At 43.2% G+C, this 14,370-nt stretch overlaps 1 protein-coding gene across 2 annotated transcripts in view; it reads left to right on the top strand.

Annotated features, from left to right (window-relative positions):
* The window catches only part of SARNP (SAP domain containing ribonucleoprotein), a 137,746-nt gene that overhangs the window by 6,613 nt on the left and 116,763 nt on the right, over positions 1-14,370 (top strand). For both annotated transcript variants that reach the window (XM_077483439.1, XM_077483438.1), the window contains exon 2: positions 9,905-10,004. In XM_077483439.1, the coding sequence (XP_077339565.1) occupies positions 9,905-10,004 (100 nt within the window). The remainder of the gene's footprint in view (positions 1-9,904; positions 10,005-14,370) is intronic.

Raw genomic sequence — 14,370 nt, 5'->3', positions numbered from 1 at the left:
AGACTAGCTCTTCGGGGTTCATTGGCTACAGCTTACTATGTTCAGAGGAATGGTACCCAGACCTTGCACTAGACATGTAGGGAGAGCCTGTAGTGTTGCAAGTCAGCACTGGACTGTGCATGATGGGACCCCGTGCAATGATGTATTGCCTTGTAGATTGGCAGGGTGCAATACTGGTCCAGAACAGTGATCTCCAGCTGGGGAGTCGAGTCCCTGAATGCCCTTGTGGCCTGACCTGCCCTGAGGTAAAGATTGTATCCTCCCCCCAACCCCATCCTGTGGCATGGAATAGTGTGTCCTGGCAGTAGTTCCTGCTGTTACCCCCTTCCCTCAATTGTGACCCCCCCCCCGCCTTTTCCCCCTCATGGTCAGGACAAGAACTGTATTGTGAACTCTCTTTAATTTGCAATATTTTACATTTTTTGTGATGCTTAAAGGCACTGTGGTAGCAGCAATTTTTTTTTTGTTTTTTTTGAGCCCACACAGTGAAGGTAGTGGGGCACTGGCAGAAAATAGGAGGCTGTGGGTAACCAGTGCACTGGTGCATTTTTCCTCAGTACCCTCTTAGTTGACTTGGACTGCTGGTTCCCAGCATAAGTCCTATTTTTGCTGTTGGCACGCTATGTCTCAGCGATTGCAAATAACAGGGTATTTAGGGGGAGAGGGGTTGCAAATGCATTCATGGGGCAGGGAGGAACTTGGATGCAGCCCCCATTGCAATGTATCCTGTGGGGCTCAGTTAGTTCCTCAATTGCAGCTGTTCCAGAGACTAAACGATTGGGCCTATCACATGACAAGAGAGTCCCTACTAGCGGGGATACCTGGAAGATTTCCGACATCCCTTTAGTTTCCCAGTGGATACCTTTTTAAAAGACCACATTCAACAACGTTCCCCACTTGGGGTCTTGTTAGTACACATGCGCTGGATCTTATGGTTAGAGTGTTGGTCCTTGGAGTTGCCCAACAAGAAAAACATTTTGAACGTTTGCCCTTTCAAAGGAAACTTTTTTTTTTTTTTTTTTTGGTCTTGCTTTGGATGAGTACATCCGAAAGGTAGCTGTAAGATGGAGTACCCTGTTGCCACTGAAGAAGTCTTTGAAGCCTATGGAACAAAAACCTGCCACACCTTAACCTCCCTGGCGGTAATCTCAAGTCTGGCTCGGGTTAGGATTTTACGATCATAAGCGGTAACCCCGAGCTGGACACAGGGAGAAGTTACTTACCTTGTCCCCTGGATCCAGCGATGTCCTCCGCATTGTGTGATCGAGCTGTCCTCCGCTTGATTCACACACTGCCCCAATGCCGCCGAGCTCTGTTCCCTGCGACGTTACGTTGCGCCAAATTCAAAAAAGTAAAAATACACAAAACACACACAGTACTGTAATCTTACACATTACAGTACTGTATAAAAAAAAAATGACACACCCCCTTTGTCCCTAGTGGTCTGTGCAGTGCCCTGCATGCACTTTTATATTATAAATACTGTTTTTTCTGCCTGGAATTTGGAGATTGTCCATAGCAACCAAAAAGTGTCCCTTTATGTCAAAAGTGATTTTAGACCAACTAGAAAACGGTGATAATAAATTATAATCACTTGCAACAGTGCTCGACAAAACCCGGTCGCCGGGTCGCATTGGCGACTAGAATCAGCGACCTTGCGCCTGGGGCAGCATAGCTGGGGGTATCCCGTCTCCGTGGACCCCCCCCCCCGCGCGATCGCGTCGGGCCGCGCCGCAGGCGGCCGGTAATTGAGCCCCCGGCTTTGAGGCCTTCTGTGATCCTATGGTTCCTTCTGGAATCTGGCGCCCTCTTGTGGTGGCCGTTGGAATTACAACCAACAATGCTAATTGATTTCCTGCCAGTCTTTCTCCATCCCTTTACTTAGAACCCCTAAACAAAACAAAAAAAAAATATATATATATATATATATATTTTTTTTTTATTATTTATTTATTCTAACACCCTAGAGAGTAAAATGGTGGTCGTTGCAATACTGTCTGTCACACCGTATTTGCACAGCGGACTTACAAGCGCACTTTTTTTGGGGAAAAAAAATTTATTTAATAAAAAAAAAAAAAAGACAACAGTAAAGTTAGCCTAATTTTTTTTTTTTTTTATATTGTGAAAGATAATGTTACGCCGAGTAAATCGATACCCAACATGTCACGCTTCAAAATTGCGCCCGCTCATGGAATGGCGACAAACTTTTACCCTTTAAAATCTCCATAGGCGACGTTTAAAAAAATTCTATAGGTTGCACGTTTTGAGTTACAGAGGAGGTCTGGGGCTAGAATTATTGCTCTTACTCTACCGATCGCAGCGATACCTCACATGTGTGGTTTGAACACCGCTTTCATATATGCGTTCGCTTCTGCACGCAAGCTTGGCGAGACAGGGCGCATTTAAAACATTTTTTTTCTTATTTTAACTTTTGGTTTAATTTTTTTCACTGTTCTTTTAAAAAAAAAAAAATGTGTGTCACTTTTATTCCTATTACAAGGAATGTAAAAATCCCTTGTAATAGAAAAAAGCATGACAGGTCCTCTTTTATGTATGAGATCTGGGGTCAGAGAGACCTCACATCTCATATTTACACTAAAATGCAATTTAAAAATGTCCCTCTAAGAGCTATGGGCAATGACTTGGAGACAGGTGGGGGGCTGGGGGCTATCTTCCCCTCACTCGTCTCCATGTCAGGCCAGGGACAGGTCCAGATCGCCGTCACGGACCTGGCTCCTAACTTTTTTAGCTGGCTCCTAGATTCCAAGCAAATTTGTCAACCCCTGACTTGCAGAATTGAGCGATAGCAATTTGTGGAGAAATTCGACATCAAACACTAAATCTAATGACAGCGACAATTCTGCAAATGAGCAAATTTCAGTGTTTTTGGATTTGATTACATTATTGAATAATTTTTATTATATTATAAACTTTATCATAACCGGGATGTCTGCTAGACTCTGGTTTGAACAGATTTAAGAGAGTTATTCCTAAGAATTACAGGACTACAATATAAAACGCCAAATTTCCATGCAAAATAATTGTACCGCTTTCAGCACCTAAAACCAGAACTAATCATACCGCCAGGGAGGTTAAAAAAAAAAAAAAACATTCCTTTCGCTAAGCTCAGGCTCCAAATCCCACTCCCAGTTTCGTAAAAAGACCTGGACTCCTAAGGGGACAAGTCCTCACAATTAATGGTAGTCCCCAATCGATTCGGTGGGGGAAAATTTGCAGGTCTTCACTGAAGTTTGGCAGGCGGAGATTGAGGATGAGTGGGTCCCCAACATAGTGGCCCCTGGTTAGCAGCTGGAATTCCTGAGCTTTCCCCTTCTGCCCTTTTATGCTTTCAAATGTCTTTGAATTGGCAAGGAACTTTGAAAAAAAACAATATTTTTTTCTATTTTAAAAGAAATGCAATAAAATCAAATTTTGTCATAAATTTAAGCCAGAATGTATTCTGCTACATGTTTTTGGTAAAAAAAATCCTGTTAAGTGTATAATAGTTTGTGATCACGGACATATGTGTACAGATGATCATGTACAGATGTGCGCAGGTGATCACAAATGTATGTGTGCAAATGATCATTGGGACATGTGATTTTACGGTTATATATGTGGGGAACGTGTGTTTTGGGGGGTCATTACTATGTGGGGACCTTTGTTTGTTTGTTTTTACTGTGTGGTGACACTAGACTGGTGATCCAGTGAGTAAAAAGCTGTAAAAAAAACAGCTCATACTCACTGATCACCAGTCGGCTGCAGAGATCCGCTCTCCTCTCCTCAGCGACAACTTCGGTGTGAGGAGAGCCGATTGCCTAGCAACCGGCTATTTGTTTACATCACATGAATCACATTGTTTACGGCCATCATACTCAGCAGGGCCAATCGCAGAGCCCTTCTGACGATCTAAGATGCGTCGTGCATGGGGATCACGCCGCTGCGCGGGAACCCGCTCCTTCTGATGGACGTTCCTGAACGTCCACTTAGAAGGAGAGAGCGCCCACCCGGCCATATATGCAGTGGCTGGGTGGGAAGTAGTTAACCTGACCTCTCGTGAACTGATCTCTTGTGTACCGACTCGGCTTGTCCTCCTGATTACTTTGTCTGCAGCCCGCTCAGACCTTGGCTCGTCATCCGGCTCTCCTTTGCTTCATCCATCCATCCTGTCTGACAGTGTCTTTTGGTACTCCCCTAGTGAGCAGGGTGAACCTGGGGGTCGTGACCTGGGGTCAGCACGCAGCTAAGCCCAAATCCTCGTGAGGGGGTCCCTGGCAGAATACCGGCTGGCCCTTAGACTCCACGCCCTGGGTGATCCCGTGTCACCTGCTCGTCTAAGGGCTCACTGTAAGTAGTACCATGAGAGGCATGTATTGTGTGTGTGTGTGTGTGTGTGTGTGTGCGCGTGTGTGTGTGCGCGCGCGCGCGCACACACACTGACTAATGAGGTATGAAGCTCTAGAATTTTTAATAAGAAAAGCACCTACAATGGGGCACTTAATTGATTGTAACACAGGATTTATTAAAACAGTTATTAACAACTATATGCTTGGCGCTTGGTCGTTTTTCTCCCCCCCCCCCCCCCCCCGGGACACCAAATCGCGATGCAGCGATTTAAGTTCAGCGTAGTTTCTACGTGAACATCTTTGCTGTTTTGAAACTGAACAGTGAACAGCAATGTTTGCCACACCCTAGATCTTAACCCCTTGGCACTAGTCGTACGCAAATATGTGGCCTCTTGGAACCAAAGGGCCGCATTTGGTGGCATTGCTACAAAACACCTGTGCCGAGAGCGTGCGCCCAGCACAGTTGCCGTCACCTTATTGAAGTTTTTGGGGCCATGGGACAGCCAATGCTGGCGGTTACATGGTCTTAAGTCCCGCCCTCATAAACCTCTTAAAGGGCCAAGAGGCAATCCCTAAGAGGTTAAAGGAGAAGTAAAACCAAAACTCGCTTGGCTGCACTTCTCCTGTGGATCACATTCTGCACTCCTGTGGCCTGTTTTCAGCTGACGTCACAGAGCCGGTCCAGGCCAAGATCACGACAGTGAAATTGAGGTCCGCCAACATTCCTGGATATATATATATATTAGAGCTGCCACGACGAGTCGACGTAATCGATTATGTCGACTACAAAAATACGTTGACGTGCGTGCAGGGTGTCGATGCGTCACAGTGCTTAGTATCTACCGCTGTCCTCCGTGCTGCCGCCCCCCTCTCTTCTTCCCCTCCGTGCCGCCGTCCCCCTCTCTTCTCCCCCTCCTTGCCGCCATCCCTAGGGGTGCAACGGATCGTCACCGATCCGTGATCCGAACGGGTCACCCCGGTCAGATCGGCACATGCCGCGCTCCGCGGTCTCGGTCTTAGGAGAGGCCGTGGCTTCGGCCTAGCTCCGAAGCGGCGGCCATCTTTCTACACCCAGGCGTTTACAATGTGATCGCTCCGACATGACGCTGGTTACTGGTAAATGATCAGATAGTCGTTGACTAATCGAAAAAATAATTGATAGATTAGTCGACAGACAAATTAATCGTTAGTTGCAGCTCTAGTGTGTGTGTGTGTGTGTGTGTGTGTGTGTGTGTGTGTGTGTATATCTATCTATCTATCTATCTATCTATTATATACATACATACATACATACTCACACACACCAGTTCTGTGAGGAGATTGTGAGTTCCTACAAGCTGGGAACCACAATCCCTCATCTCCTATAGTCGGTCCTCTTCCCCCACAGTTAGAACACACACAGGAAACACAGTTAACACCTTGATCGCCCCCTAGTGTTAACCCCCTTCCTTGCCAGTGATATTTATACAGTAATCTGCTTTTTTATAGCACAGATTGCTGTATAATTGTCAATAGACCCAAAAATGTGTCAAGTGTCCGCCATAATGTCGCAGTCTCGATAAAAATCGCTGATCACCGCCATCAGACGCTATAACTGTTGCGCAAACCAATCAATATGCACTTTTTGTGATTTTTATTTTTTATTGTTTTTTTATTTTATTTTTTTATTATTACCATAAATATGTAGCCTCAACTGATGAAAAAAAATAGCTTTTTTTTTATATATATATATATTTTTTTTAATGGGGCTATGTATTACAGCAAAAAGTACAAAATATTGTGTTTCTTTGAAATTATTTGCTCTTTTTGTTTATAGCGCAAAAAATAAAAACCTCAGAGATGATCAAATGCCATTAAAAGAAAGCGATTTTGTGGGGAAAAAAAGACGTCAAATTTGTTTGGCAGCCATGTCGCCTGACAATTTTCTTTGGGTACAGCGTCGCACAACCTCGCAATTGTCAGTTAAAGCAATGCAGTGCCATATAGGCAATTCTTCCGGGGCTGAAGTCGTTAAATAGTGGCTATTTGTTAACTTATTTTTTTATTTTTGAATAAAACTATTGTTTAATGTCACTTTTTTTATAGCTAATGCAAAACTCGAGTTTCTCCAGTTTTGCATAATTAGGATTGTAATCGCATAAAGTTAGCCTATAAATTTAAACCACTCGGCATTTGGTGTATGTAAACTTAAAAACAGTACTCTAATCCTTTAAATATTGATTTGCATATTTCCTATGCCTGCCTTTTGTGTCTTGTACCTTCAAAATGTCATAAATGCCTGGTGAATCTGCTAGTCTCCAGCCTTCTTCTCAAACTTTTTGTTCTGTTCAGTGGTAGCTTTGACAGACATGCACAGTAAAGCTGCCCATACACTGCTGAATGAAAAAAACTGAACTAATTCCCCCATCCACACTATTGTGTCAGCTGGACTCCTCTACTGTCAAAATACACTGATCAGTGCTGCAGCCTATTGGCTGCATTGCCAATCGAACTAAAGTTTTCCTGCAAGCCCGTTCATGAGCAATCAATCACTAGATCATCTGCTCTTGAACTGGACAGGCTGCATACGATTTGAAAGTTGACTGGTCTCCAGTGAACTGGCCAAATTTTGATCCATCTATGGCCAGCTTAAGCCTGTTCAGCATGGACTGGCCAAGATTCAATCCATGTATGGGCAGGCAGATTGTATCGAAGTACTTCATTAACTATAGCAGCATGTCGGATTTCCAGAATGTGATTATTTCCAGTGCCTATAGCCCCCTAGCAAAAATCTTGGTGTTCTCTTGACAGGGATGACTCCCCACTTTCCTTCCGCCTGGAGAACACAATAGCTCCTTGGGAGGGATTACCCCATCAAAACTTAGTGTGCTGATGGGGAAATCTATTTTTATTTTATTTTTTGGTAACATGGTTGCAGGAAAGAAAATGGCATCATTTATGGCCTGCTTTAGGCTGATTAGCAGACTCGTGAGACTGCCCACTGGCCCACTTTGCTACACTTTGCTGGAAACCTGCTGTCTAGTATTAGATACTAGTCTTATCTATTCCTATTAGATATCTACCCCAGTCACGGATACTGTGCAGAATAGCAGTTATGTGACCACTTAACTATGAGAATTTTTTGTTTATTTTTTTGTTGTACTTTGACATTGTACTTCAAATGGTTTGAAACCATTTGAAGAAGCACTATATTCAGTGTGAAACGCGTCGCCTCCTGGGTCCTATACCTTGTTCTTGTGGCTGTCCATTTGTACTGATGCACCGAAATTTCGCCCGCTGAAACATATTGGCCGAAAATGGCCTTTTTGGCAATTTGCCAAAAGAAAATTCACGCCGATAATGACTGCTGGGCGGGTCCCGGTCCCTGGTGCCTCCCCCATCAAGGGGGTGTCGTTCTGCAGCGCCCATCCTTACTCTCTCCTCCTTCCCTCCCTCCTCACCCATGCTGCAGATGGCCCGTGGGGGACCCCTCTCCCCAAATGTTGGCTGCATGTGGATCCTCAGGTGATGTGTAAATCGGTTATGCAGGAGCTCGGTCACGCTGTTTACTGTGAAAGTGAAAGCAAGGGAGAGATGTCTAGCACAGTGTGTGCTGTGCTCTCTGCCTCCCCCTACAGTGCAGTACCCGGCATGGAGATTGAAGGTACAGAGCTGCAGCTGCCAATTTTTAAAAAAGCGATCTATATATTTTTGTGTTTTTATTTGTGTGTTTGTTTATATGTGTATGTTTATATGCACAGGCAGGCTGCATGATGGGCACGGGTAGGCTGCTGGGCACAGTGAGGCAGCACATGATTGGCACTGGTGAGGCTGCATTGATCTCCTGTAGCATGTCCCCAGTCTCTGACCATCTCCTGTATAAAAATCTTTTTTTTTTTAACTATTGGTGCTGTTTCGGTTTTCTGCCTAGTGTATTTTTCATTTTCGGTATCGTTTTCGGCACCAAAATACCCATTCGGTGCATCCCTAGTCCATTGTCATGTTTTGGTGTCCCGGGCACTGGATAAAGGTGGAGCTCAGGTAAGTAGGTGGGGGGGGCTGCTTCATACAGATTTTTTTTTTTTTTTATCTTAAAGCATAGAATGCATTAAGATAAACCTTCTGCCTTTACAACCACTTTAATGCTCAAATAAAAAATTGACCTTTACTGAGAACTTGTTCACTAGCTTTACATAATTTTAAACAAATCTGTTGATGGCGCTTTTTATTTATGTTTGTTTTTTTTTTTTAACTTTTTAATTTCAGTTTGGGTGAATACACACAGGTACCGGGTTCATCTTGTTTTGTACCAAAGGTACTGCGCTAAAGCCTCATTCATTTATGTGCCACCCTCATATAGCCTAGAGAAGCATCCTTGGCTTGGCTTTTGTTTCCACTATTTTTGTAATGCTTGCCATTTGGCCTGCCGGGGAGCTACATAAATGGCCTGTTTTAATGCTACATGTACCACATTTCCTTGCAGTCACTGAGCTGTGGCTATCATTGCACACACTTGCTACTTTAGTAGAACAAAGGTCCCCACCCCATGGGCCGCAGACAGTGGTGGGCGACAGGCTAGTGAACAAGCACAACCTGCACTAACACCCTCCAACCACCCGAGGGTGCCCACTCCCCTTTTCCCTGCACCACTTTCTGACCTGAAATTTAATTATGACCGCAGTTGCCATAACACCAGACATGGTGCCCGACTGCCCATGACAGCGCTCAGTCCCCGCCTAGTTCAAAGCAACATAACAGATGCGCTCATTCTCTATGCAGGATCCCCCCCAGGTTACAGGCTGCACCTTCAATGATTTTAGCTCACTAATTTATATTTCACTAATGATCTTTATGCTGCTATAAACTCGTTACCGAATATAAAAACATTCACTGTAGGAATTAGGAAATGCCTTGTGTACATAGTCTCTGTAAAAAAAATATTTGCACATTTCACTGATGTAGAGAGACATGTAGTCAGTGAACGGGTACAAATGGGCTACGTTGGGGCGTCTTTTTTTTACCCACTGAGACTTCCTCCTATTTTAACAGCAGGATGGGTAAAGGCAGGCTTAGATGATAACCAAGGTCTAGGCCCCTATGGGAATTGTGCCAGGTTCACGGACACTGAGGTGGCAATAGAAAAGAGCGATTTATATTTTTACAGGAAACTTATGCTGGAAGGTGTTGGCATCAGCTGTTAGGAATTGTTTTACTCTTGAGTTCTCTGCAGGGGAGAGAAGGGACCACCTGGATGCACCATAGGAGCATAGGGGTGACGTCACTGCTCCGAGGCACTCAACGCTCTTTCTTCTCCCCTGCATCTGCCACTGGCTGACACCAGGGGAAACGCGTGACTAGAGCGAGCAAGAATAGCTAAGTATATACATCTTACACAGGTTAATCAACAGAAGTGTTAGGTGGGGGAGGAAGCATTTTTAGAACTAAGTTAGGGTTACCTGAAATTCTACCTAAAGAAACTGCACTAGAAAACAGACCTTGATATTTGACTGTACCTTAACTGTAGAATATGGTTGAATATAATGCTGAGTTTTCCAATTTCTTTTTGTTTATTTCTGCAGCTGGCAGAGCTCAAACAGGAATGCCTGGCCAGAGGTTTGGACGTGAAAGGGAATAAGAGTGACCTGATCAGCAGGCTTCAAGCATATCTAGATGAACACGGTTGGAAAATTATTGATGTTAAAAATCTCATATCAAATGACTTGGTTGCAAATGTTTTGTATTTAAAGTGAATTTCCCAAAATAAATGGGGATACTTTGAATGTTACAGACATTCCATTATTTTGTAGGCCTGATTTATTTAACCACTTTAAGATCGGGCCTATTTTTCAAACTTGTTGTTTACTAGTTTAAAATCGTTTTTCTTTTTTGCTAGAAAATTACCTGGAACCCCCAAATATATATGTGGGGATAGAAAGTATTCAGACCCCCTTACATTTTTCACTCTGTTATATTGCAGCCATTTGCTAAAATCATTTAAGTTTATCTTCCCCCTCACTTGTCTCCATGTCAGGCCAGGGACAGGTCCAGATTGCCGTTACGGACTTGACTCCTAACTTTTTTAGCTGGCTCCTAGATTCCAAGCAAATTTGTCAAGCCCTGATGTACACACAGTAGAGGTCGACCGGTATGGGTTTTTCTCTGGCCAATGCCGATATTTATTTAGAAATCATGGTGGCCGATATATGATGGCGATTATTTATTTATTTATTTATTTTTTGCCCGATTGTTAGGCCGTGTTTTTTTTTTTTTTTTTATTTCCCCCAAATCCTAGGGCTAAAAATAGCACCTGTAAAGTGCCTGCAAAATGGCTCCCCTGCAGTCTGTGTGAAAGCCCGAGTGCTTTCACACTGAGGAGATGCGCTGGCAGGACATTAAAAAATAATAAAAATAAAGTCCTGCAAGCAGCACCTTTTTGGAGTAGTGTAAACCGCACCTGCAATGCGATTTGGCAGCGGCGCTTTACGGGCGCATTTAATCCCTTCCTCGGCCGCTAGCTGAGTTATGAGTGCCCCGCTAGCAGCCCGAATAGCGCTGCTAAAACTAGCAGCATTTTACCGTCAACGCCGGCCTGCTCTAGTGTGAAAGCAGCCTTAAGTAATAAGTGATACAGAAAATTTCTTACATTTTAAACATTTATTAAACAAAACAAACCTCCAATCAGTTCACTTGTATGTTTAATTTAGATTTAAAAAACAAAACAAAAAAAAATATATATTAAATACACAAAAACAGGTAATCAAAACTTCTGGATGAAAAAAATGGGCAAACTTTACTGTTCTTTTTTTTATTTTTTAATCATTAGTGTATTTTTTTTCCAAAATTGCGTTTGAAAGACCTCTGCGCAAATACCGTGTGACATAAAATATTGCAACAACTGCTATTTTATTCCCGAGGGTCTCTGCTAAAAAAAAATATATATAATTTTTGGGGGTTCGAAGTGATTTTCTAGCAGAAAATACAGGATTTTTACTTGTAAGCATCAAGTGTCAGAAAAGATTTAGTCTTTAAATGGTTAAACTGAGAACTCCTAAACAGTAAGTTCAGTTCATTGATAATTATAAACTTTGTATCTCTTTGCTCTTTTCTTGGCAGACTGCCCAGAGAGGAGACAAAGTCATTCCATTGAAGTCTTGAGGCAACTTGCATTGACTTCTATTACAGAAGTCTTTTGCAAGTGGTGCTGAAGTTATAATCTGCCTTTTTTAACAGCACAATCGGCCGATGCCGTTTAATTAAAAAACGCCAGATATAGGCCGGCCGATATATCGGTCGACCTCTAACACACAGCACCCCATATTGACAGAAAAACACAGAATTGTTGACATTTTTGCAGATTTATTAAAAAAAAGAAAAACTGAAATATCACATGGTCCTAATTATTCAGGCCCTTTGCTGCGACATTCATATATTTAACTCAGGTGCTGTCCATTTCTTATCAGATGGTGCTACACCTTCATCTGAATCCAGCTGTGTTTGATTATGCTGATTGGACTTGATTAGGAAAGCCACACACCTGTCTATATAAGACCTTACAGCTCACAGTGCATGTCAGAGCAAATGAGAATCATGAGGTCAAAGGAACTGCCTGAAGAGCTCAGAGACAGAATTGTGGCAAGGCACAGATCTGGCCAAGGTTACAAAAACATTTCTGCTGTACTTAAGGTTCCTAAAAGCACAGTGGCCTCCATAATCCTTAAATAGAAGACGTTTGGGATGACCAGAACCCCCCTTAGAGCTGGCTGTCCAGCCAAACAGAGCTATCTAGGGATAAGAGTTTTGGTGAAAGAGGTAAAGAAGAACCCAAAGATCACTGTGGCTGAGCTCCAGAGATGCAGTCGGGAGATGGGAGAAAGTTGTAGAAAGTCAACCATCACTGCAGCCCTCCACCAGTCGGGGCTTTATAGCAGAGTGGCCCGACGGAAGCCTCTCCTCAGTGCAAGACACGTGAAAGCCCGCATGGAGTTTGCTAAAAAAAAACACCTCAAGGACTGCAAGATGGTGAGAAATAAGATTCTTTGGTCTGATGAGACCAAGATAGAACTTTTGGCCTTAATTCTAAGTGGTCTGTGTGGAGAAAACCAGGCACTGCTCATCACCTGTCCAATACAGTCCCAACAGTGAAGCATGGTAGTGGCGGCATCATGCTGTGGGGGTGTTTTTCAGCTGCAGGGACAGGACGACTGGTTGCAATCGAGGAAAAGATGAATGCGGCCAAGTACAGGGATATCCTGGACAAAAACCTTCTCCAGAGAGCTCAGGACCTCAGACTAGGCCGAAGGTTTACCTTCCAACAAGACAATGACCTTAAGCACACCGCTAAAATAACGAAGGAGTGGCTTCACAACAACTCTGTGACTGTTCTTGACCTAAAAATTGCTGTCCACCAACGTTTACCATCCAACCTGACAGAACTAGAGAGGATCTGCAATGAGGAATGGCAGAGGATCCCCAAATCCAGGTGTGAAAAACTTGTTGCCTCTTTCCCAAAAATACTCCTGGCTGTATTCGATCAAAAGGGAGCTCCTACTAAATACTGAGCAAAGGGTCTGAATACTTAGGACCATGTGATATTTCAGTTTTTTTTTTTTTTTTTTTTAATCTGCAAAAATGTCAACAATTCTGTGTTTTTCTATCGATATGGGGTGCTGTGTGTACATTAACGAGGAAAAAAATGAACTGCAAATGGCTGCAATATAACAGAGTGAAAAATGTAAGGGGGTCTGAATGCTTTCCGTCCCCTGTGTGTGTGTGTGTATATGTATATGTGTGTATGTATATGTGTATGTGTGTGTGTGTATATATATATATATATATATATATATTATATTCTCTATCTCTCTATATGTAGAACACCCTAAAGCAGTGGTTATCAACCCTGTCCTCAGGGCCCACTAAAAGACCAGGTTTTATGTATTACCTTGGGGATGCAGACTAGAATACTGCAATCACAGAGCAGCAAATATCACCTGTGATGTATTTAAGTTATCTTGCAAATCTGGCCTGTTAGTGGGCTCTGAGGACAGGGTTGATGACTACTGCCCTAGAGAATAAAATGGCAGGCGTTGCAATACTTTGTCGCACCGTATTTGCGCAGCAGTCTTGCCAGCGCCCTTTTTTTGGGGAAAAAACACTTTTTTGAATAAAAATAAATAAGACAACAGTAAACTTAGCCCAATTTTTTTATTTTTTTTTATATTGTGAAAGATGATTTTACACCGAGTCAATTGATACACAACATGTCACACTTCAAAATTGCACCCGCTCGTGTAATGGCGACAAACTTTTACGCTTTAATCTCCATAGGCGATGTTTTGAGTTAGAGGGGAGGTCCAGAGCTAGAATTATTGCTCTAACGATTGCGGTGATACCTCAGATGTGTGGTTTCATATGCGGGCGCTACTCACATATGTGTTCGCTTCTGCACACGGGCCGGGGCGCATTTAAAAAACGCTTTGAATTAAATTTATTTTACCTCTTTGCATTGTGCTTTTAAAAAAAAAAAATTGTGTCACTTTTATTCCTATTACAAGGAAGGTAAACATCCCTTGTAATAGAAAAAAATGCATGACAGGACCTCTTAAATATGAGACCTGCAGTCAAAAAGACCTCAGATCTCATATTTACACTAAAATACAAGAAAAAAAATGTTGGTTTTGCGACTCAGTGTGGCGCCGCAAAGTCGTAAATCTCACTGAATGGAATGATGCCATTGCCGGCAATAGGCTGTGACTTGTCATGTGATTTGACCTGTCAAATAGCATGACAAATCACTCCAGTGTGAACGAGGGCTGGGCTGAAGCACAATCCGTGTCCTGATCACACTTCAGATGGCAAAAGACAGCTGATGAAGAGGCAATGTATGCCCTCCTTGCCTGCTTAACCCTTTTAAATGCCAGACAACTGCATGCATTGCAGCCACATTCACAAATTCTTTGCCTTGGCTGTGAAGCGTAGCACAGTGGCATGTGTACAACCCCAATGCTTGCCTCAGCAGCAAAAGTGGCAGCCGTTGAGGGCTGGTAAA

The sequence above is a fragment of the Lithobates pipiens genome, unplaced genomic scaffold (genome assembly GCF_037356315.1).
Source record: "Lithobates pipiens isolate NorthernLeopardFrog02 unplaced genomic scaffold, aLitPip1_a1.2 Scaffold_16, whole genome shotgun sequence".
NCBI classification, from domain to species: domain Eukaryota; kingdom Metazoa; phylum Chordata; class Amphibia; order Anura; family Ranidae; genus Lithobates; species Lithobates pipiens.
The sequence above is the reverse complement of the archived record's forward strand: the minus strand, read 5'-3'. Positions and strand labels throughout refer to the sequence as shown.